The sequence below is a fragment of the Drosophila pseudoobscura genome, chromosome 2, assembly GCF_009870125.1.
Source record: "Drosophila pseudoobscura strain MV-25-SWS-2005 chromosome 2, UCI_Dpse_MV25, whole genome shotgun sequence".
In the NCBI taxonomy this organism is placed as follows: Eukaryota; Metazoa; Arthropoda; class Insecta; order Diptera; family Drosophilidae; genus Drosophila; species Drosophila pseudoobscura.
Genome location: NC_046679.1, coordinates 31,375,034 through 31,400,108, shown reverse-complemented (window position 1 = coordinate 31,400,108; position 25,075 = coordinate 31,375,034). Strand labels below are relative to the sequence as shown.

General features: G+C 41.7%; 1 protein-coding gene across 1 annotated transcript; it reads right to left on the bottom strand.

Annotated features, from left to right (window-relative positions):
* Positions 1-957: 957 nt before the first annotated feature.
* pxb (putative Hedgehog signaling attenuator pxb) lies at positions 958-24,289 on the bottom strand. The gene is made up of 5 exons (XM_001360038.5): positions 23,818-24,289; positions 18,276-18,690; positions 11,133-11,245; positions 3,690-3,951; positions 958-2,919 (listed from the first exon to the last, which is right to left on the bottom strand). The coding sequence occupies exons 2-5, from the start codon at positions 18,513-18,515 to the stop codon at positions 1,549-1,551; spliced, it is 1,986 nt and encodes a 661-aa protein (XP_001360075.4). The 5' UTR covers positions 18,516-18,690; positions 23,818-24,289; the 3' UTR covers positions 958-1,548.
* Positions 24,290-25,075: the final 786 nt, after the last annotated feature.

Genomic DNA, 25,075 nt, shown 5'->3' with positions numbered 1-25,075 from the left:
ACCTCCCGCTATGTACAGGGTTACAACCTAGCAAGTGCTTTTCGGGGAATGCAAGGGTTGCTGCCCGCCTAAAAATGGTTCACTCGATATACCTAATGGGTGTTTTTAGTTTTTCTTTTCGTTTTTACACAAGCCTTAACCGCTAGATTTCCGTTTATACAGTTTATTATTGTTATTGTTTCGGCAATAAGTAAAATATGTTTTAGTTATTATTCATATAATATATATTTAAACAGTCTTGTTCGAGCCTCTAAGTGTGTGTGTGTCAAGGCTTTGGGTTAAATGCATTTAAGTTTGCTGGAAATAAAAATTATATTAAAAATAGAAAGTCTTTCTGTAATGTTAAGTTTCTGTTCAAAGTGGCAGTGTTCTGTTAAGTATAAGAATTGGCTGGGGAAAATAAAAGAGAAGTTGTGCAGCGACACCACAAAAGTATGCCACATTCTTTGATATTTCATAGGTTCCGCCCAAAAGAAAAATGTTAGAGTGGTAAGTTCCTGTTAAAAGTGACAGTGTTCTGTTAAGTATAAGAATTGGCTGTGGAAAATAAAAAAGTTTTTGCAGCGCTCCCCAAAAGTATGCCACACTAATAGATATATAATATGCGTCTCCCAAAAGTATGCTCTGAAACGGCTAGTGCTGCTGTATCCGCTCAAAAGTATGCTATTAAATTAGAGTCTTTACAGCGCCAGAGCTTTAGTACCAAACATGAACACATTGGCCAGCAAGGGGAGCCACTGAGCAATAAAAGAGGAATATTTTATAATCCCATGGAATTTTTGTCTGTAAAAACTCTAAAATTAAACCCATTTCAATTAAATTTTGCCCTGAAACTATTAATAAAGAAAAGTACCATTTTCTGCGCCTAAATTATGAGATCTATCTATACCTGCTTCTTCCTAAAAGTTTCCAATATTTAAAGAAGCTTTTATTTAAAAAATTAAAAAAGCCAATTTGTTTTTTTGTATTGTGTTTTTGTTTTTCTGATATTTTGGTATATTTTCTGTTGAACTTCGCTTCAACGATTTTCTTTGTTTGTTTTTTTATGCATTTTTTTCCATTGTTTTTTTCCACCATCTTCTTCTCGCTTAAAAACTAAAATAACAAACAAAATTAAAAAATAACTTAAAAATACTGTATGAGTTAAGGGATATTTGATAGTCATTATAAATTAATTTTTAGTTGTAGTTTTTAGTTTTGTTCTGTTGTTGTTTTTGTTTTTTTAAATATATATATTGTAGAATTTGGCAATCACATTGGAAAAACACTTAGGATCTATAAGTTCTTTGCTTTCGAGACGATAAGTTTTGCTTTTGAAACAGAGCGACAACTTGTTTTATGGCCGTACAATCCGTCCATTCCGTATCCGTATCCGTATAATAATAAACCTATCAAGAAACTTTGGGCTCTCTTCTTTTGTTTAATTTATTATCTATTGCTTTGACGATGTACACGCAGGGCAGATCAGGGGGTGGGGGGATATAGGAAGCCTATGACTAACTGTACAGGGGAATACCCTACGTATTCCTGTATTTACACTGAAAGGATCTACGCCGGCGACAGACTGGCTGCAGCGGGATTATTATTTTCCAGCTGGGATGTGACCGTGGAGCAGGCGCTGCTGTTGTTGTTGGGGCTCGTGGCCTCGGCACTGCTGTTGCTGGAGGCCGTCGCTGTGGCCGCCACAACCGTCATGGGCGTGGCCTTGCCCCTGCCCCTGTTCCAGCCAAAGCTCAAGGCGGAGCTCAGTTTGCTGGGCTGCTTGGGCTGCTGGAGCTGCTGGAGCTGCTGCAGCTGCGGCTCGGCCAGATCGTAGTCCTGCCTGCCGATGGAGCTGGCGGGCGTGTGGTGACTGTACCCCGAATCGGAGCCAAAACTCGAGTCGCCATACGGATGCCGATAGTCCCCGGTGGAGGTGGCATAGGGCACGGCCCTGGCCTGCTGATTGGCCGCACTCTCGTAGTAATAGTTGGCATTGTACATCGGCTCGGCATAGCCATAGGCGGGCTCCTGGTGCAACGGCGCCGCATGGATGCGATGGTGCTGGTGCTGATGCGCCGCCAAGCGGCGATCCACTATCCGGGGCTGGGTGCGCGCCCGCATTGTGGCCGCCATCAGGCCACTGGCACTGTTCGAGGGATACTGCTGGTTGGCCGCCGGATACCGTATGCGTTCCCTGTAGATGGTCGACAGCGGCGGCACGGGGGCCTTGCTCAGCTGCGCATTGATGCGGTTCCGGCGCTCCACCTCGTGCTCCAGCGTGTTGTAGAACTGGGGCGCCGTCGAGCGGGCCATGTAGCCCAGGGACATCAGGTTGCTGCGGTTGTCGTACAGGGGTGCCAGGTCGGCGATTTCGGCCGTCGAACTGCTGTTATTCAGATCCTGATCCTGGGCTGCCGGATTGCTGCGCGGCTGTCGGGTGCGGGGAGTGCGTCGCACCAGCAGCAGCTCGTTGTTGTTGTTGTTGTTGCCCGAGCCGGAGCCCGAAGAGGCTGTGGCCGTGGAGGCATCCTGGCCCGTCGACGATCCACTGCTCAGGACACTGTGACGCTCTTGGGGCGCCTGCTGCAGCAGTCCCTGTGTCCCACTGCCCCCAGCACGTTCATGATAGGGCGTGGTCCCAGGAGCCGCTGTGTTGTTGGCCGCTGCGACGGGCCCTGCCCCTGCCCCTGCTGCTGGCGACTCCTTCTGGAAACTGCATTCGCCTGGCAGCGACAACTCGTCCTCGGCGAAATCATCATCGGAATGTAGCGGTGGCTCTGATTCGCCATCGGAATCGACGCGTCCCGGCCCCAGCTCCTCGTACACATTGTCATTGGAGCGATACGGATCGGGTCCGGGCGAGGAGCTCACGAGGAAGGGGGGCGACCGTGTCATGGGATAGCCGCTGGGATAGTGAATGCTTTTGCCTTGAAGCAGCTGTAAAAAGACAAAGAAAGGGGGAGAAAGGCGGTTATTAAGGGGTGGCACAAAAGAGGTCGAAAGGAAGGAGGAAAGGTCCTGGCAGTAGGCCGAAAAGCCCTCACCAAAAAACTATTGAAAAGCCTAGACAACATATACACCCTATACACCCTGTAGTCCTTGCAGAAGCTCCCCAAAAGGACCTGTTTATCAGACAATAAAATAAACACACACTTCCACAAGGATACTCCCTCTCTGGCCCGCAAAAAACAGGCACATAAAATATGAAAAAATGAAATAAAAATACAGACGAAAGACCATAAAGAAAACACGTTTCTAGAGGCAGGAAAAAAAATGCCCTCCAGGCGTCAGAGTCGTAAAATATTTAGGCACACAAAAGGACCTGAAATTAAGCCTCACAAAGGAGGGAGAGAGGGGCGATGGGCGCGGGAGGATATGCCCTATATATACAGAGGATATATTTCTATATGAATATGTATGTCCCCTTGATGTCCTTTGTGTCAAGTTCAAGTGTAAATTGAGGCGTACAATGGGCATATAAAGACAGCCCATCAATGGGCATAAGGACCGAAAGGGATATCCAGACGAAAAGGAAATGTGGTCTCATCTTACAATCGAATTGCATGTGACAGGATCAACAACAACAGGACAGGACACTGAACAATGACTGTGCAATGTTTTGACAGCATTTGTCGTAATATTTGTCCAAAGAGGGGCAGGGGATAAGGGCATGGGCATGGGCATGGGCATGGCTATGAGATACTAACCTCTGAATGATGCTGCTGATAATGATGATGATGATGATGGGGCAACTGCTGGTGATGCTGATGATGATGATGATGCCGATGCATCACCAGTGGCCGATGATGGCCCAAATGTGCATCGGGATCCTCGTACAGGCCATGATGATGGTGATGATGGTGCGCCGAGCCCAGGGTTCCGCCGCCGCCCAAAGGCATGGCCCCGGTGAGGGGTCCACCGCGGGTGGGTGTCTTGCAGGGCAGGAGATTCTGGACTTTACGTTTGTTTCTGCAAGAGAGAGAGAGAAGGATATTGATTAATAAGGAGTCCAAGGAGGGAGAGAGACAAGGATATTGATTAACAAACAAGGAAGGAGACAAGGATATTGGGAGTCCAAGAAGGAAGAAAGCAGGACATTGAGAGTCCAAGGAGGAAGATACGAGGATATTAAGAGTCCAAAGAGGGAGAAAGTAGGACATTAAAAGTCCAAAGAGAGCGCAAGAAAGACATAAATGATGTCCTTCTTGGAGGACTGCCTAATAGAGCCATAAGTTCCTTTGGTCCAAGCAAAAAAAAAAAAGATAAATCGATTTGTAATGACCAAAACAAGGCGAATGGAAGCCCTGATAAATGTCAGGTAAACACCAGCCACGCTTTTCCTTTTCCCCTCCCTTCCCTGGTGCTGTGCTTTCCCCGGAAAATTGCCCAAAAACAATTTGATTAATAAAGAATGCCGCCCTCTTGCCGCCACACACCACAAGAAAATTCAATTTAAATGAGCACAAAGCGTCAAGCATGTCAAAATGATGATGGGCAAAGTCTCAGAGGGGGAAGAGGGGCGGCAGGAGGCGACAGGAGGCAGGAGGAGGAGTGTCAGATGGAGAGGAGAGTCGGCAAGCAGCAGGAGGAGGAGGTGTCTTCGAAGGAAGGAGAGGCGGCAGGAGGAGGATTCTCTGAAGGAAGAAGAGACAGCAAGCGGCAGGACGACTCTCCCCAGAAGCAACCGTCACCCGTAGAAGCCCCAAAAGCAGAGGAGACTCCTTCTCCCAACAACAACACCGCGTGCCATGAATATAATGAACATAATTAAGTGTTGCCCATGGCAAAAAGACAACAAAACAGACAGGCCTTGAAGAGATGCCGCCTTCAAGTAACCAGGAAACATCCTCATGTGGCAGGCATAAGCATAATGAAAAATGTGAAATTAAATTGACGCCATGCCGGTGCTGGGGCTTCCCCCCCAGGACGAGATGAGCTAACATCCTTGTAATGTCTTGTAAGGTAAACATGTTGCGATGTCAAAACGGAAGTCGCTCGTAAAAAAGACTCCTCAAGCAGAGAGAGTCAGCGAGACAGAGTGGCTGTTGATTGTGGAAGGACATTAAAAATGCTTGCCTACTTTTAGGGGCACAAGCCGGCAAAAAGATAGACGAATGGGGGTGTACCCTTTGGGAGAGAGAAGCGGGACAGGCATAAAGGGGGGGACATATAGGAATTTTTGTTAAATAAAACTCTTTTGGTGGTAGTTTTTTGGGGGATTTTTAGGGGTACAGATCCGCCAGATATCTTTGGTTGGAATCTTTTCCTTAATGGCCTTCAACAAACCCTATCAGATATTGTGTTATGCCCTGATTCCCTGAAGGATATAAATGACAGTAAGGCACACACACAAACCCCCACACATGGTGCCAGTGAGGACCTCTCACATGACATGTTGGCCTCCTCATAGCTGAAGGAGAGAGAGGAGAGAGCTGCTTGTTGACTTGAGACTAAGACTGGAAGCAGGAGCAGGCCAAGACGGTAGACAAGGAGGTTGGAAGGAGCTTGTCTGCCTTGTAAAATATTCTTAAAAGTAAATTAAATAATGTGGCATGCCGCACAAGCAGCCGAGTCGAGTCTCTTGACTTCTGTGTGTGTGCCTCATTTCATTTCATTTCACTTACGAGGCGTAAAAACCAAATCAACGTGGGGGTGGGGGGTCATGTGTTTGCTTAACCCTTTGAAGGGGTGTGGGAGAGGGAGAGCGGGGGTCCTGTTTGATTTCTAAGCGTTATGGCCGAATGGTCCTGGCTGGTGGGCATCCCCCCAGAGTGTCGTACAATTTTGGCAAGAAAGTAAACCATTTGTATGCAAAAGGGGGCAGGGCGGGATGCTTAAGGGATGGAAGTGTGTGTGTGGCAGCAGCTTAAGCTACCTTTGGGGCACACACACACAAGCAATTTACAATAAAAGAAAGGGGCAACATTGTTGTGTTCCACTGAAGGGCTAAAAAAGTTACGGCTTTGCCCAAAAGCAGGCGAATCTTTTATTTATGAACTCCTTGAAGTCCGGGAAACTCTTTTGGGGGTTGCTGCACGTAAAAGAGTAAAAACTACAAAGCATACAGGAATCGAAAACACTGGCAGAAAAATAGGTATTCCCCAGGACCAAAGTGGCAGAAGGAGTGGCAGGAGTGGCAGGAGTGGGGGAGTACTCGTGTTAAGACTTTGATATGGAAATTGCAGGCAAAATGCAAATGACAGGCGGAGCAGGAAAATTGATTTCTAAAGAGACTGAAAAACATTTTTTTGGATTTGTTTTTTGGGTAAAAAGAATTAAAATTTGTTGTGGTTTTTTTTTAGGGAAGTATTTAAATATTTTTAGAGAGTTTTGGGGATTTTTTAAAATGAATTCCGAGAATTTTTAAATTAATTCCCAGAATTTTCCAATTAGTTCAGAGAATTTTCGAATTAAATCAGAGAATTTTTCAATTAATTCTATATATTTTTTTTCAATTCATTTTTTAATTTTTTGATTAATAAATAATAGCACTGATATAATGTTGTCAGAAAAAACAATGTCACAGGCAAAATTACGATAATTAAAAAAAGGAAAAACTCTAAGAATTTTTTTTCTTTATTTCACACTTTTTAAATATTTTTTTTACTCCAAATACTTTATAAAAATCATTTCCTAGGCCCCATAACTCTGTTAGTTTCTTGTCTTTAAGGAAAGACCCACAAAACAGACAAACCGACAAGCCGCCACCGCCACAGCCACTTTGGTGCCCCCCCCTGCCCAAGTTTTGACCATTGCACAACGTTGCAGTTGACCAGCAGCCAGCCAGCAGGCAAACAAAACATTGACCGCAAATGAAAGACTTCGACGACTTGGAAAAGGCATCGAATTACCAGTAAGAGAGGGGCAAAGGAGGGAAGTAGAAGACAGAACGAGAAAACAGCTGTTGACAGCCAATGAGTGAGTCACTTGGCAACGCAGGAATGGGGCAGCATTTGATTAAAAATATGGCCAGAAGAGAGAACAAACGAAAGTGGAATTGTCAGGGCAACAAAAGAGGGGCAAAGGGGGGCGGAAAGCCCTCTTTTAATAAGCGGAAATTGTGATTTTTATGGCATACTTCAGGGCGGTAAGCATATGGCAGTCGAAAGACAGAGAGGGAGAGGAAAGAGAGCTGCCTTTCAGGTGAAAGTGATTTTATTTATTCAACACAGAATACAGCTCCTTATTTTTCTTGCCTCATTTAATATAAATGAAACATTTAGCACACAAAATGGCACCTCCTCCACCGACTTGACTTTTTGTATTTATTTAAGCATATTGAATATTATTAACTGGCGACAATGTTAACAATTTTAATGACAAGCTCTGCAGATTTTTTTTTTAACCACATGTTGCACATGGCAACATTTTTCGTGTAATTAATAAAGTTTCAATGTGTGCGTGTGTGTCGCTGGGGGTTTATTAAAATAATTAAGGTAATTACGAGAGTCCCAGAGATTGTAGACACAGAGGGAGAGGGGGATGCGGTGTGCGGTGCATCATAATAAATGCAATTTATGGTTTGAATTTTATATGATAATCGTTTTTTGGTTGGCAAAAGCCATCATGGGGGGTTGCATTTTAATTAAATATTTATCAAGAATTTAAAAGCCATAAATAAAGAGTATTTCTAGCTGTTTGAACACCTGGTTTGCGAGTATCCTAGGATGGCGACCCTCGTTTTCCTCGACTTTTTGCGCCCAACTTTTATTTGATTTGTATGAGGCCTTGAACAAAAATATAAATAAAATTAGTTGCTATTTTATTTAGGCTCCTTTCTTCTTTTTCCTTGTTCTTGGGGGGAGGGTGTGGGGGGCCAGGACACGCAACACATAAAAGCACAAATAATGTGCCACATCATAAATGCCACACACATAGAGGAAAAGAGGGGGAGAGCGAGAGAGTGGGGGATTGTGGGATTGTGGGAGGGTCCAGACACTTGAAGCTTTTGCTTTCTGCCCCAACACACACACAGATATACAGATACACAGATACACACATACATATATGCATAGATAACTGTGTAATAAAGATGCCCGTTTGTGTGGGTTCTTGCTGTTTGCCTTTTGTTTGCCTCAAAAATGATGAAGCACAAGAACAACATTCCCCCCCATTGCCTCTCTCCCTCTCTTCCTCTCTCTATCTCCCTCTTTGGTGCGTGCCTGTGCGGTCAGCAGAACTTTAATGAATATGTATGAAAATCGCTTGTAGCACAACTGATGCTCAGGACCCCCCACCCTCCCCCTCTCGGGTTTTCTGCTGATGGACAAGAGTCCCATGAATATTTTTGCGCCCAAGAGTTTTTCGGTTCTGTTGTTGTTTGCCAAAGGAAAAATCGATTTTCAGGAGACAGAGGGAAACTAGAGAGGAAACAGAGGGAAACATGTTACTTCAACACTTGTTGATGTTAATGATGGCTAGAAAAGAAGAAGCAGAAGCTCTTTCTGGGTTTTGCTGTGGGGAATAGGACCCCTTAGACCAGCCACAGAAAAACCATTAAAAGGTTTGTTTGCTTTGTAATAATAGAGGGTATTACTGGTATTTTATACTGGTTTTTCTTTTTAAAGATTTATATTATATGATTTATATGATTATAGTCGTTCTATCGATTTTGTGTGGTCCAGAGAAGGCCAAGAAGATCTATTGTTATTGACTTTGGAGGCGGAAGAAGACGGTTGTTATAAGATATGGAAAAACTTGACTGGAATCTACTTAAAACAGGGAATAATAATTATTGTACTAGATTGCACAATACGAAGCTACGGATTTTCTTGAGCTCATTTTTACTCACTTGTAGGAAAATCCCCCTTAAGAACCCCAATAAAATTTCGGAAAAAGGGAACTTCCTTTTTTGGCTGTTTGAACACCTGGCTTTCGTTGTTAATGAATGAAAAAATACGGGAATATAGCTAAAAATCTTCTATATATTGTTATGTGTATACAGTACGTATTTTCTGGTTTGAGAATATGAAAACAGAGAGTATTTTTACTATACAGACAGACCTTATTTTCTACAGGATTTATGTGTTGTTTTAAACAACTTCGAGCCAAGACTGACTATTTCCCATATATCCGACATTGCAACTACAGTCACATGTATGGAATATATCTAAAAATATTCTATATATAATACATTTTTGGCATTTACCAATCCAATATTATTTCCCTTTAAAAGCCCTGCAGTTTAATATCTATATATCTATAAGCTCTAATAATTCAAGATATTATAGGAATTATAAATTATTTAGAAAAAACTGTAATAATTAAAGTTCGAAAAAATCTATATCTTTTTTCCAATTAATTTCTTCCCTCTTCTTCTAAAAGCGTCCCTTATTCAAGCGTTAACCCAGCAAAGACCTGCATTTCAAAGAGTTGCCAAATCATTTTAGGCCTCTCTAAACTCAAATAATTGAAGCTCCACAATCTCCTATGTTTTTTTCCACTTAAGTTTTTCGCTCTTCTCCTTCAAAAAGCATCCCTTATTCAAGCCTTAACCCATTAAAGCCTCTCTCCGTGTTGAGCCTAAGCTTTGGCCTTGGTCTTGTCTCCCCCTTGCCTTGCCTTGCCTCTTGCCTTTGCCTACAAATAACTGTTATCTAGCCCCCTCTCTCCCTCCCTCCTTGTGCTGTGCGTGCAAAAATCTTTTGCAGATTTTCCTCCACACTGCATTACATGCAAACAATGTCCAGAGTCTCCCTCTCTCCCTCTCCCTCTCCCTCTTTCTCTTTCTCCCTTTTTTTTTGCTCTCTCCTTTTTGTGGTTTATTTCTGCAGCAGATTTTCATTTCGTTGGCAATCTCCTGGTGTGTGTGTGTGTGTGGTTTTTTATTCCCGGAGACCGTAAAAGTAAATTGTTTTATGTTCTTTTTTTTTGCCAACCAAAAGTTGATTTGTTTTTGTGAGCCATTTCTCACGTGCGTTTTTTTTTGTTGCTTCTTGTAGCTGCTGCAACATTTATTTAAAATTTCAATTTAATTTAGTTTCGGGTTTTAAGTGCACCCACACACAGACACCCACAGACACATATACATTCCCATATTGAGGTCACTGTGTGGCTCCGCTCAAAAGTAGACTACATTAATTCTCGTTTGGCTCTCCCTCTATCCCTCTCTCACTCTCTTTGCCTCTCTCTTTCTATCGCTGGGGATAACTTTTACAAATGGATTTTCATTTCTTTAGTACATTTTTCACTGATTTTTTTCCGCAAGTTTTACATACATTTTTGATCAAAATTGCATAAAGTTTATGCACATTTTTTACATGGCGCGAACATTTATGTGGCTCAACACATTTATCCTCTCTCTCCCCTCTGGGGCGGGGGTTATAAGTGCATAATGCTTTGAGCTGGAGCTCTCTCAGATTTAATTACAATTTTATTTCCCTTTTTGGTTGGTCCAAAACGTTTGTAAAGGCATTAATGGTTGTTTTAATCAATTGATGAAAAGCTTATGGCTAGCTTATTTCCTTGTGGTATGAGTGACAGCTTTTATGAGGGTTTAAAATTGTTTGGAGTACAAATTTCATAGATTATTTGAGGGCAACCTTTGAGACTTTGGTTCGAATGATGAAAATCCTTGCGGATTTAAATGGAAACTGTGGTTTAAGTGGTTTTTAATGCTTCAAATGAGGCAAAAGGTTGTGGCTAAAGGTTGTCTTTCCATGGAAAATTGTTTACTTTTATTGCTCCAATGATAAAAACCATTTATCGCTTCTAATGATGCAAATCCTGACTAAAAGTTTCCTTTCCATTGAAAATATGAACAAACTGGTGAGTATAGTTTTCTTTTATCGCTCCACTGATGTAAACAATTGTTTAAATTGCTATAAACGTTTGCTTCAAGCTTTGTTTAATGCAGCACTTGAGGAGGAAGCCCTCCCCATCTTAAGATTTGCCGCTGCTCCCCCTTGAAACCCCTCCAGTCTACCGTTTTTGTATCTCTAGTCGGTTATCTGGCAATGCAAAAGTTTTTCTTCTTTTTTTGCTGCTGCACATAAATCATAAAAGCAAAAGAGCAACATGCAACATGTTGCCTGGCAATGGTTAACGCCTCCCCAGCAGAGGAGCGGGCTTCCGCCACACAAGGCGATGGGGGCCCCCCAAGACCATAATTGAGTCATTGCTGGGCACTAGATATTGTATCTTTTACTTACTTCCAAACGAATAGCGACGAGATGAGAACAATCAAGACCAACAGCAGCGAGAAGACCGCAATCATGGCCGAAGTGGCCAACGATTGACTGCTGTACAGGCTGGCATCCAAGATCTGAAAGAGGGAGAGACAGAGAGAGAGAGAGAGACATCTGGGGTTAATAAAAAGTAAAAGTTTGGAGGCAAGAGGTTGGAGTAAATCAATGTTCAAACTCAAACACAAAGCCATTTTGCATAACAACAAAAACAGAAAACAGAAAACCAGAAAACCAGAAACGAAAGAAAGCCGCAAGTAGGAAAAGCACTGCCGCTGCCGCTGCTAACTGGGGAAATGGAAAATATATATGTACATATATATGTATATGTATTTTGTTGGGGGGTAAATATGCCTAACGAAATGCAAACAAAAGCGCAGCGCACGCGACTTGGGCTGTTAACCTTTTTCTGTTACTTTGGCTCTTCCTTCGAGGCGGCCAAAAGCAAACTGTAGGCGTTTACCTTTTTGGCCCGGGCCTCACAGCAAAATTAAGGTCAAGCCAGACAGCAATTTGCCTTTTGAATTTATGCCTGAGCATGCAAAAAAAAACCCCACACAAAACTCAAGGATGGGCAGGAAATCCAGTTGATAAAAACGAAAATTAGTGGCGATTTTTAGGGACATAGCCATCAAGATTTTTTCTCTTGGAAAACCTTTCAGAAAAATACAGAAAACTGCAAGGAATTTGCTCTTTAGATGGTTATAGATTTTGGTTTTGGTAAAATTTTGATGAAATTGTCCTCCAAATAAATATTTTTCTATGGTAAATCACTGGTAGATCTTCAAAATTCGCTGTGATACAAAATATTCAGTACATAAAAAGGCAAATAAGGTAAGAATTTTAGGGCCAAAGCCATCAAGAGTATTTCTCTTGGTTGAGAAAACACCGAAAACTCCCAGGAAAATGGTCTTAAAATGGTTATGTATTTGGTTTTAATGAAATTTGTATGAAATTTTTATGAAATTGTCTTCTAAATAAATATTTTTTAATCATAAATCACTGGAAAATTGTGGCGATTTTTGTGGTCACAGCCTTAAGGTGTATTTCCCTTTTGAAAACCTTCTTTTGTGGTTGAGAATACACCCCAACTACATGGAAAAAGCTTTTAAAATGTTTATATATTTGGTTTTTATTATGAAACTGTCTTCCAAATAAATATTTTTTAATCGTAAATCACTGGAAGGTCTTCAAAATTCACTGAAATGCAATTCCGGACCTCCAAAAATCTTTTAAAAGTCCGCTGTTTTTTTATATATTTTTTTTTTGTAAAATAGTATCTGTCTTTCCCAACTAGTTTTCTCATATTTCAAATCAACAAAAAAACTTTTTTTTTTGCTTATCAAAAAAGCTGAGAGGCCGCCTCTCACCTGTCGCCTGTCAAAAGAAAGAGATAAACTGGTCCCCCTCCCCCTCTAAGCCTAGATTTGATATATTTTTGCATTAAGTAGTTTTATTTATTTAAATTGTTTTTGTTTGTTTGGCGTTTTAACCCACCAAAAAAAGGGAAAACTCCTACAAAAAAAAAAAAAAATGCACCTGTCGTTGGGGCAGAGACAAACGCAGCATAAATCACTCAAAAAACATGGAAAATACCATATATTTGGGGGAAAGAGAAACAGAGAGAGGGAGGGAGAGGGAGAGTGAGTACTCAAATACAGAGAGAGAAAATTGAGGTCAAACTTTGACAGCTGTGCAAATAATTTCGCCGGCGATTGTATGAAAGAGTATCTGAGAGTACGCCAGTATCTGTGTGTGTGTGTTTACTCAACTGGTGCTCTTTGTGCCGCATTTGTGTGTGTGTGTGTGTGTATTTGGGTTACTCTTTAATTTGTAATGCATTTTCGTGCATTTAGTAATTTATTAAATGCATCTCTCGCTCTCCGGCTTTGATTTATTTGCCAGCCACAAACACACGCCGAGAAATATTCAAACAAATATGGAAAATGTGGGACACACACACACAGAGAAAGGCGGAAGCATTCTGTTTTATAATTAATCAAGCGCTTGCAGCAAATATAAATATTATTAATATTTCAATGAGAGACACAGAGAGAGAGAAAGGGCTCTCCATCACAGATAAGCCATAAAAATATTGACATCCAGCAGCCGTTGCTCCAAATGGCGAAATTTGTTTAAACAGAAAGGGGGGAGTGCCATGGGGGGGGGGGGGGGGGGGGGGGGGGGTAACGACGCTTATCACAAACCACAAAGAAAAGAAAAAAACCGAAACGAAACGAAGAAAATTGTTTGTGATATTTTGAAATTCGTTTTCAAAGACAAATCGAGTCTCAAGGCAAAACCAAAATACAAATAATAATAAATTAAACAATTATAATGCGGCATGTGTTGGGTGCAGTGCAACGCCAAAAGTTGGGGCACCTTAGTGGAACAATGCCCCCCAATGCTCGTAATCGAATTGATTAATGAGACCTGACGCCAGTCTTTTCCTTTGGCTTCTCATTCCATCTTTGCTTTGGGGGGTTTTTTTTATTGAATGTGGAGCAGTCGATCAGCTTTGGGGGGACGCTGGAGGGGCAAAGGTATCGATGGGATGAGGCGGTTAATGAAATGATGCCCTCGAAATGCTATGAAATCTGTTATTGATGTCGATTGCACAATTTTTCTGAGGAAAATCTCAAAAATCGGAAAGAAAAAACCATATTTTTCTAAGAAAATTCGAAACAATTTTAAATTTGTATCGATAAATAATCGGCAAATAAATAACCCAAGAATGTGAGAGAAAAAATTTAACATTTTGTGTACAGTTATTAAAAATGAGTCAATCGATAATTAATCGTAAACTATTATTTATTTTTCTTTGCAGTTATGCCTTACATTTTTCGCCTTTTGATAAGTTTTTCTTTGATTAAAATCGATTTTTTTGTATACATTTCGATTTATTTATCGATATCATTTAATTTATTCTGCTATTTCATCATCTAAAAAGTCCCAGCCACTAACAAATATGCACAATGACAAAAGCTTAGAGACCCCGCTCTCCCTCCTCCTCCTCTCCCTATCACACCATCTCCTCCACACCCCAAATATCAGACCCCATTGTATGCCCAAGAAATCACACACTTGCATCATTGAAAAAGAAAAACGAATTGAATTTTCTTTTGTCTAAAGATTTCACACGAAAACAATTTTTCCCAACTCAACTTTGAACTGCATTGTGCGTGAGGGTGTGAGGGTGTGTGCGTGTGCGTTGATAATCGATAAATCTAAAATACTTGTGCACCGAAAGGCAGCGTTTACCTATTTTGGGGCCAAGCAAATAGAGAGGGAGAGGGAGAGGGGACGGCGACGGGGAGCTGTAGACATTGCGACAGTTGTGTCGATTGTGTGGAGTGCCAGAAGCTGCCACCGAAACGCTTCCAGCTGCCTCCAGAGAGAGCGAGCCATGCCCCTTACGGATTAACCCAAAAGATAAAACACGGAAAGTAAGAAAGAAACAGAAAAAAGTTGTAAGCAAACAGAGTCGCATTATCGATAACAGCGAGTACAGTTGCCCCCCAACCCCCCACTCCCACTCCTCCCCCCTCTAGAGATAAGCAGTGCAACAGTAGGCCTGCCACTGCTATGATTGAAGTGCTTCCATCTGGCCCTCTAGGCATTCCATAAATTAAATTAAATAAAGAGAGAGAAAAAAAACACAAAGCCTAGGCAAAGGAGTAGGCCAAAAGGTAAACAAACGGCCAGATAGCGATAACAGTTCTTGAACGATTTATGGAAGGCGAAAAGCAAATAAAGGAAACGCAAACACAGGCAAGAGTCGAAAGGGCTGGAAGGGCTGCCAACTTGGCCGATGAAATAATTAAGGCCCTGCACTCGAGAAGAAAACCCCGTAACCAGTGCGGGTAAAAGGCAGATTAAGGCAGCCAGTGTTGCATAATGCGGCGGCAACAAAGTGCAGTACAGTCATCAAAATCAGTCTCCCAACCTGCCGGAAAAACTCTAAAAGTTAACAACTTTTTCTTTTCTTTTTTTTTTTTTTGCTTTGGCAAAAGTCAAACGGCGAAAGAGAGCGGCAAAACAAAACTTTTAGCCCACAAAATAGACAAAAGGCTGATGATGTTGCCTTGCAACAGGCACGTGCCACTTGCAGGAGGCAACTTTGGCACGGCTGCTGCTTTGATAACATGGCAAAAGTTTTTCCCAACATGCGATGCGATGCGATGCACCCCTTTTTCATTTTTCAACACTATTCCTGTGTAGTTTCTTCGATTTTCGTGTTGCACGTGCATATCGGAGATCTACCCCCCCCCCCCCCCACACACCCCTGCCACTTGACTGTGCAATTGTTTGGAAACAGCTTCGCTTAGCCCCAAAACCCATCAACGGGAAGAGAAACTTCTTCGAGAAAAGGGCAAACGTTTAAGGCCTGAAAAAAAATAGGGAAATAAGAAGAAACAATTATTTATCTACAGCTTAAAGCCTTGCGTTTGGTGCCCAAAAATATTTGGAAATATACATTTTATTTTAGTCCTTTGCCACATTTTTCATTTCCCCCCCCTGCCGCCTGCCGCCTGCCGCCTGCTGTCTGCAGCTGTGTCTGGCCATGTCAACTGTAAACAACATCAACACTAAACCCCCAGAAAAAGCAATCCAAAAGCCCCCTCGAAGGACCCCAAGCAGACAACAACAACAATTTTGTGGCCAGAGCTACTAGAGATAGAAATAGTTGAGAGAGAAGGAGCTAAGGAATTTCGCATTCTCACGACATTTGATATCAATGTCATGCTATTTGCCACACGAACCCCCCTACGTCCCCATTCCCCCCTAAAACCCATCATCTTCTTCGTCGTCGTCTTTCGTTTTCCTTGAAATATTTCTTGGGGAAAGAAAAAAAAAGGATTATTTGCTGCCACGCCCATTGGAGCAAATCAGAAGCTGCTTGTCAAGGATTTTGCCAGACACATGTGAAATTTAATTTCACTTTAGAGGCTTCCTTCGTGGGTTTTGGCCTCCTTTAAAGGGAAACGGGTTTTGCCTTCCTTCAAGGGGTTTTCCCTCTTACTTTTACCCCCCTCAAATTGCCCCCTGCTAATCCCTTAAATTGAATTCGATTTTTTCTCTGATTTTAAGCTTATTTAAGCATCGATTTATTTAGTAATGGTGTTTTTTCTGCCTGATTTAAATGAACATTTTTTGATCTAATATAATCCCTTAACCGTGAGAGACATAAACTGCATGTTAACATTTGATTTGTCAGCATAAATCAACGGACACGACGGACAGACAGCCTCAAGTGTTGCCCACACACAGAAATAAATACTCCAGATCTCATGGAGATACCAGGGGAGACCACACACACAGCCCCGGGGGCATAAATAGATACATTTTTTTTTGTGTTATTTATTTAAATTTTTTTCATGTTGAAAATTAAGTGGAAAACACTCGAGTGGAGCAGCACGTGAAATTTTATCAATAATGGAATTTGATCTTTGTTTTACACACAACATACCCCTGCCCCGGTGCCCCTCCTGCGTGTGGCAGCGCCTAAACAAACACTTGCCCCACAGATTAGACGAGAGTTTCTTTTCCATCTATCTATCTATCTTTTTGTGGAGGAAAACAGAAATTACATGTAACCGCGCTGACAGGACAGCCTTTTAAAGTCGAGGGTGGATTTCGGGCACTGGCCATATGTTGCCACAGAACGAGGCAAGGAGTCTGTCCAAAGGGGGCAGGACTTTTCCCAACATTTGTTGTCCTTTTGCTGCCTGTCGCTTAACTTTTTCATTGTTATTGTAATTTCTGTGGCTCTCTCTCTCTCTCTCTCTCTCTCTCTCTCGGTCATCATCATCATCTCTGGAGCCCCCCTCCAGAGGGGGTAGGGGTCAGTCGTCAAGAAATGGCTGTGCCGTGCAACAGCTGCTGTGTTGCTCGGCCAACGCTAAAGAAAATTTGTTTCACTTTTGCTTTAAAGTGATTTTCTTGCGGTCCAAAAAAGGGGGCGTCTGTGTGTGTGGGCGTGTTGCCATGTTGGCAATTTCTCATCATCCCTTTTGGCCCTTTTTTCCTTTCTTTTTTTTGGCAAAGACTTACATTTAAATGTCCTTAAAGAAGGAGCTTTAAGTGCAGAAAGATTGAAGGCAGATGTGGAAATGATAGGGGAAAAAAGACTTAAATTGAGGGAAAAATGGAAATCAAAGAGAAAAAAGGTTACTTTTTGATTGAAATTTAATAGACATTTGAATTTAAAAATTAGAAATAATTATCAAAAAAATAATTAAGAATAAATAAAATACAATTAGACAAAATAAAATAAAATTTGAGAAAAAACAATTAAGAAAAAATAAAATATAGAAACCAGAAAAAAATTAAATTAGGAAAAAATAGAATAGAAAAAGGAATAAAATGAATGGAATGAATAAAAATAAAATAAAATAAATAGATTATATTAGGAACAAATAAAATAAAATTAAAAATAAATGAATTAAAAATTAAGAAAATAAAATACAATTCGGAAAATATAAAATAAAATTTGGAAATTTGAAAGGAAAATAAAATAAAAAGGGTACATTTTGATTAAAGTTTAAATGAAATTTGATTTTAAAATAAAATAAAATTACGGAAGAATAAAATAAAATTAAGAAAAAATAAAATTAAATTAAGAAAAAAATAAAATACGCCTAAAAATTAGCAAAAAAAAAACAAATCAAAGCCCCCCTAAAATCTAATTTGCAATAAAAATAAATTCATGGACCTTCCACAAAATAAAAACCGAAGAAAAATCCAGACAGATTTTGTTGACTTTGCCAATAAATCAATTCAATAAATTCATGCGGCAGGCGTTTCGAGTGTTTTCGCCACTCAACTGTTAACATTTATGGGTGTTGCCACCAGCTACAAAAATATTCAGCCCACCACTTGAGGGTCTACCATTGTTGTTGCATGCAATATGCATGCAACACATAATTCAATAAGGAAACATAATTTTTTGACACCTACAGCTAGGAAAATCCCAACAGCTGTGCCGCAAATGGTGGGGGGAGCGCCTCATTACGAGTTACAGATGGGTTAAGGGTTGCCGCAGCCCAAACACCCCTCTCGGGGCGCGCCCTGGAAATTATAATCAGCCTTAACTGGCTGTGCACTCACCGGCATTGCCTGGCAGACATCGCTGTCCCATTGCTGCTGGGCCAACTGCTCGTCGTTGCAGTCCTGCGGCACCACCGTGTACTCGGCCAGCGCTGGCGGCCTCGGCGGCGGCGGTATAAGGAACTGTGGCGGCGGTGCCAGCGGCATGGGCAACATGCCCCCCGCACAGTCGTCGCATTCGAACATAAAGATGTCCGCATCGGAGGAGGGCATATCCATGATATCCAACATTTTCCACATTTGGTGACGTATCGGTGCGGCCCACAAAAATTTTTGTTTTGCGTTTCGGGGAATCCTTGGTAGGGAGTCCTGTTTGGCTTTTCGGCTGTGTTCTTTTTTGGTTGGGGTCAAATGCTCTGCCCAAAGGCTGCTGCTGTCATCGCTGGACAGCCGTCGGCGGCGGCCTCTCAAGGAGCTGCAAAGAGAAGCAGAAAGGATATGCGGATTAGGACAGAAAACTACAATGGAAGGACCTTCCTGTCGTGCCAATTATCTCACACATGGATGTCCTGGCACGTAACAATTTCTCCTCTCTTTCGTATCTTCTATAATTAGCCTGATCCTGGCCATTCCAGTCCACACACGGAATGGTGCCCCAAGCAGCACGCGCTGCCACCCCTAACACCTACCCCTAGGACAATACCTAGACACCCTTCCCGACCCCTCTCTTCCGCCAATGTTAATTTTTATTGATTTTGTTTAATGCGTTGCCAGTTTTTTGCCATTTTATTTTTATTTACTTTGTGCGTCGTGCTTTTGTTTTTTTTTTTGTATATCCTATTTCTATTTTTGGTCCTTCCCCTGGCTATTTTCTGTCGACTCATGGGCAATTGTTTTAGCCCCTCTCTCTCTCGCTCTCTCCCTCTCTTTATCCTTTTATGCGTGTTTTTTCTTCACACATTCGGCCGCAGGAAAATCATAATTGGAAAGAAGAGAAATTTGACCTTTGCGGCCGTTGTTTTTTGGGTTGAAGATTGAGTTAGGATCCGATGATTGATGGATGGTTCTATGGCTATGGCTATGGTTCTGTTTTTTTTTTTCGTTGGGGTTTTCCCTGCCATCGTCGGGGGGTTTTTTCTTCTCTCTCAAGTCCAAGGTTGATGCCGCCTTGCCACAACATATGTTGCCACAGTTGGTTTTCATTTAATTAGCTTGACAGTTCAGAGATTCAGAGAGAGGAGAGAGAGAAGACGATTGCTCTCTGATAAGATCTCTCTCACAACAACAACAAAAAATGCTTGTATCTGTGGCTATGTATCTTTGTATCTGCCTGTGTGTGTGTGTGTCTTGTCTTGCAATCAAATGTAAGCCGCTGTTGACATTGGAGATTAAAAGATATTAAAAACGAAGACGACAAACCAGGAGGAAAATGCAAAAGAAAGAGAGGAGGTGGAGGAGCAGACTGGCAGCTTGGATACAATGACAGTGGCAGGGGGAGGGGGCGGGGGGATCCACACAAAACATGTCAAAGATGAAATGCTGTAAAAAGGAAAATTGAATTGAATTGAATTGAACTTCCAGCAGTCGGATTCAGCGGCAAACTAATAAATAACAAAGCGAATCGAAAAAAAAAGAAAAAAAACAAAAAGGAAAAACTTCTACTAAAAATCTTAAAGCTCTGTTTCCCTTTCAGCAACTAAGATACACTCTGTGTATCTTGAAAATCGATTGAATTGTCTGACCCATTGAGTGATTAACTTTGACTCAGACAAAAGCAAAAGCAAAAGAAAAGCGTCTCCAGTATAATGAAATAAATCGTGTTGGAAGACCGAGACGTAGACCATCTCTCAGGCTAAAAGAGGAAACGACGAAGTCAGAGTCAACGAAATCGATTTGTTTTGAGATTAAGTCGGAGACTGATACTCAGACTGAAAAACCTCTGGCTCTGCCTCTACCTCCTCTCCTGTCCTGTCCTGTCCTGTCCTGTCTATCCTTCAATTCTAAAAGGCACAGGCAGGCCAGAAGGCAGTTAAAACGGAAATGTTATGGACAGCCAGCCGGGTCCCTGGCTCTCCCTCTCTCTGATAATGGAAATCAAAGCCTCTCTGGGCAATTAGCGAGTGAAGTCGTTTCTTTCCTCCTTCAGAAAGCACTCAGATAATTGTCTTAAAGCTGGTACAGCTGCCCTCCGAGATACTCTCAACTTCAACCCATTCCTTCAAGCACTTGAAGGCCAATTAAAGGCTACTCTTTCCTTTCACTTTCACTGCTTCGTTTCGCTTGTGATTTATAGGAACCCCCGAACAAAATTCTACCCAGTACTTGACAAAAAGACAATTGCTGGATCTCAAGTACAAGAAGGCATTGGACAGCTGTTCCAGCCGAAATTTATATGCATTTATATAATAGAATTATTTGATTGGTAAAAAGAAACGAAAGGTAAAATTAGATAAAGTCAAACCTCATATCTCTCTCGAGGGGGGAAAAATGGAAAATGACTCAATTGGAATTGGGTTCTTCGGGGCGTCGGTCAGGTAAGGGAAACACATTTATTAGCTACAATGATAAATGTTCTTTCAGGCCAAAAAGGATCTCCCTCGACTCCGTCGGACCGTCGATGTGTAATTTTAATTCGTTTTGGGTCTCGTTCGAAGGGAAATTGATATGGGTGCGACATCGTCTAGTTTTTGGTCAAAAATTCAAACGCACACACGAAACTCAGGTAGAAAATTTGTTCCATTCTATGTATCTAAGTATCTTTTTGGGTTCTCTATTGAGATATTATAGACCACGGGTGATGCCCGGGGTAAGTGGAACAAATGCCTTGGAAATTACTGCCATGATTGTGTTGCAAAAATCTATGTGTTCTCTAGAGAGAGAGAGAGGATTAGTAGTTGTAAGTAGTTTTGGTTTTGGAAAAGATACATCTTCGAAGCGTTGAAGGTTAAGGGTTTTTTGAGGGAAAGTCTCAAGGATTTTTGTCTCCTTGGTGGATTTCTTGGAGTGTATATTATATCTTTATCTGTATCTCTAGGGCTAAAGCTTTATTTATAAAATTTGCTCTTAATTTTGATTAATATTTAAGCCCACTTTCATCTCTCTCCATCTCCCTGCCCAAACTTTAATCTGTATAGTAAATGCCTGGCAGCATGGCCAGATCTGGGGCGCCTCAAAAACCTACGGCAACTTTTGACTTAGTTTACATATCATTTATTATTTTGCCAGGGCCAAGGGGTGGGGGGGGGGCCGTTCTCTATTGTTATATAAGATGTGTGTGTGTGCTTCTATGCCACGCCCCTGGAGGCGTTAAGACAGAAAGAGAGCGCAAAAAGAAAACTTTTAAATAAAGCAAAGAATGCGCTGAGCGGGAAGAGAGCGGTGCGGGCGGTACAAGGAAATGAGAAGATGACGGCATGTCACATCAATGTCACTCAGCATTAACGCAGAGAGAGAGCGAGACGGAGGGGGAGGGGGAGAGGAAGAGACCGTGAAAGAGCGGCTGTAGAACTGTGAATTGCTGAGACTTTGATGAGGGGCGGGGAGGGGCACGTCCTGCCTGGACTGCGATAAAGTTTTTTTTGTTGTTCGCTCTCCTCCATTCCCTTCGGGCAGCCGCCAGCTGAGGCATGAAAATCATCAGCCTTCGCCTCCTCTGGCCTACCGCCCATCGCCTTATGCTTTCGCTTTTCTTTTGCACACTTCCTTCTCTTCCTTTGCCTTTACCTTCTTTTACTCCCTCTTTGGCATTACTTTTGTGCTTCACGCGAGAAAAATTTACAAGCGTATAACAAATATTTTGTTTTGTATTTACAATTTCTTTTCTCGTGCTTCGCTTCGTTTTTTTTCGTTCTCATAATCTCTTTTTTGCTTGGCCACAGCTACTTTTTACCCTCCTGCTTCCTCCTGGGCTCCTGCTTCTCCTTCTACCTCCTCTACCTCCTCTACTCCCGTTTCTTCCTTTTTCATCTTCCACTTGTCCTCAAGACCTATTTGCATAAGATACTTTCTGGTTTTGCCTGGCCAGGGGGGGCGGGAGAGACAGAGACAGAGAGGACTTTACCTTGTAAGTAGCTTAGGCCTATTGGAAAGTACTACCCAGTACTGCCACTTCCCACGCTTCCCCAAGCAGAAGCTCAGGCCCCACCCCTCAACAATTGAGTTCTGATGGAGAAGTACTATCCAAATAGAGACGTAGCCACCAATTGAGTTCTCAAAAAGAATTAAAGTTGGAGACACAACGTTTTTTTTTCTGGAAATTTATGTTTCAGCTACAAAGAAATGAAGTTTATAAAGAACAGACGACTTTGGAATACTAATTAGACGGGCAGGACGGTGGATTATTTCATTGAAAAAAGGTTGGCAGCCAACGGAAATCCTGTGGAATAAAGGCTCGTCGCTCTTCGCTCTCAGAGAGAGGTAGGAAAAAAGGTTAACATGTGTAAAACTCAATTCGGAATTAAAATTCAATTTGCCAACAGGTAACAAAAAAAGGTCTCCGACTTGCAACCGATTGACCGCAAAGAGAGAGGGAGAGAGAGAGTAAACTCTAGAACGAGCTTTTCCTGGAGCAATCTAAATTGAGTTATTATTGTAGTACAGAACAGAACAGGGATTTCCTGTAGAGAATTGGTATTTTTCTTGTTTAAATCCTACAGGGTATCCCCTTTGTCTTTAGTCACTCTTCTTGGTTATTATTTATATCTTTGGCGGCCACGATTCCCGTTTAACAACTCATTTAAAAGCAAAGACACATGCGGCATCAGAGATCTTATCGCCGATCTGGAACCTCGCTCTTCCCCTGCCACACGCTGTCTTGGCGGCAACATAAATTTTATTTTGCGTGAATTTATGAGTTACGCTGCAGACAGTGGGGGAGGGAGAGGGGGGCAGATATTTACCAAAGGATTAACACGAAAAAGGAAGTACAGGGAGAATTGTTGGAAATAATGAACTGTCTGTTGTTGCACTTGTTGCTCGGTTTGCTAATAATTTAAACAAATTTACAAATAAATAAGAAAAACACACACACTGGAACACTGGAACACTGGAATGAAAAATGTTTGCCCAAGTCAAAGAAAGGTGTCGCCCGTGAACCCCAACTAGTATTTGGTTATAATTAAAGTCTGTCTCTGTCTGGCTTTTGTCGGGTTTCTTGTGGACCTTTGAAGAAGAACCGCATTGCAGGTCCCCAAACAAAAGCCCCACCAAGAGATGATTTGTTTACATTCTATCTATGAGAAAATGCGCTTGGGTTGCCTCAAGAGTTTTGGTTTTGGTTGTGGGCTTGCTTTGGGGATCACATGTCGTAAGTCCCATAAAAACTGATATCGCTTGTAATTCTAGACACAGATAAACACTGAAATCCAATGGTATTCCAATTTTCACTGCTCTACTTCCTCTAGCATAAATCTTTCGCTTTTTATGGGCCCTACTTCCTCGGGATTTCGTTTCAATTAGTCACCGCACTTTGAAGATTAGAAAACACTTTTTCTAAAGCCAAAATCGGCTTACCGATCGCCTACCAGAAGCTCAACCTTATGATCTGTAATCCGTTCGGTTCGGTTCGGTTCGTTTTCTTTTGTATCCACTTTTTTCCACTTACCCGCTATTTCCTATAATACTCCAAAATGGTTGGGGCTTTTTTTTTACTATGTTCTATTTCGTATTTTCTTTGATTTCTTTTGAATTTTTCAAAACACTAAACACAATATAATTTTTCTGGTATTTTTTTCCTTTTTCAAAACTTTTCTTGTTTGAGTTTTGCACGACGCGCGTTGATCTTTAGTTGTATTTTTTTATTTTATTTTTTTCCTCATAAATTCCACTTCACTCAGTCTTGTGTTGTTAAATGTTTCGTATTCCGTTGGACAAAAACTCAGATCGTTGAGATGGAAAATAACGCGAGACGCACCACGTCCGATGTCGGTGACGTTGATGGAAAAACTGAACGGTAACTGGTTGCCGGCTTGTGAGATACATTCATTCGGGCGGCAAGGCCGTGTTTTCAAAAACCGCCCGCCTGCAAATGTTGCTGGCGCTGCCTGCGAACATGTTGCTCGGCAGGCAGGCAAGCCAGGCAGGCAGACATGCTCGTGCACGTCTGTCGCATCGTGCTCAATCGTGTTTCGGCGTTGAAAATGAACTGAGAGGGAGCCAGATGATGCAAGAGAGCAACCGAAACTGCTCGCTCTTGTTGCAAGTTCAAAGAGATTCTAAATTGTTTGATTTGGGACTCGATTTGGGGGTTTTCATGAATGTTGCTTAAATAAAACCATTGGAAATTTTTGCTTATCGAACTCCTGATCATATTACCCAAAGCCCAGCAGATTTTTTGGACTACCAAAAAAATGTCTAAATTATTGTTAACAAGGCAATAAAATGGTTAAAATTTTGTTAACATGGCAGTAATTGGGGCAATAATAAAACCATAAATAGTTTTCTGTCTGCGGAGAGCAATGACTCCCAGGAATACTCATAAATTTCTCTGGTTTCCAAAACACTTGGCACAAATGTTTTGTGTTTTTCAATCACAAATCAACTGTAACAATTTCTAGGTATCAATTTTCAAGTGAAAATTTGATGTTTTTCAGACCAAGAAAATCAGGTTTCATCGTGAAAAAAGCAGAAAGTCTGGGTTTTAAGGAAACCGAATGTTTAGATATGTATCCTTTAGATGCCTTTAAATGATAGACTAAGTCCCCCTGTAGTACAGTATCCCTTCCGTTATCCATTCCCAACATCTGGCAGAAGTCGTAATACCCCTCTCTACCAAAGCAAGGGCATAATATGATCAAGGTCAATGTCTGAGTGGCGGCCTGGGCGGGGTGGCAGCGGGAGTTTAGTGCTTTCCAGGGCTTACA

Excerpts from the sequence above, each read along its gene's own strand:
- pxb (XM_001360038.5), bottom strand. The coding sequence starts at position 18,515 with ATGTGGAAAATGTTGGATATCATGGATATGCCCTCCTCCGATGCGGAC. Across the intron at positions 11,246-18,275 it reads ATGTCTGCCAGGCAATGCCG|ATCTTGGATGCCAGCCTGTA; the intron begins GTGAGTGCACAG and ends TCCCTCTTTCAG. Across the intron at positions 3,952-11,132 it reads TCGTCGCTATTCGTTTGGAA|AAACAAACGTAAAGTCCAGA; the intron begins GTAAGTAAAAGA and ends TCTCTCTTGCAG.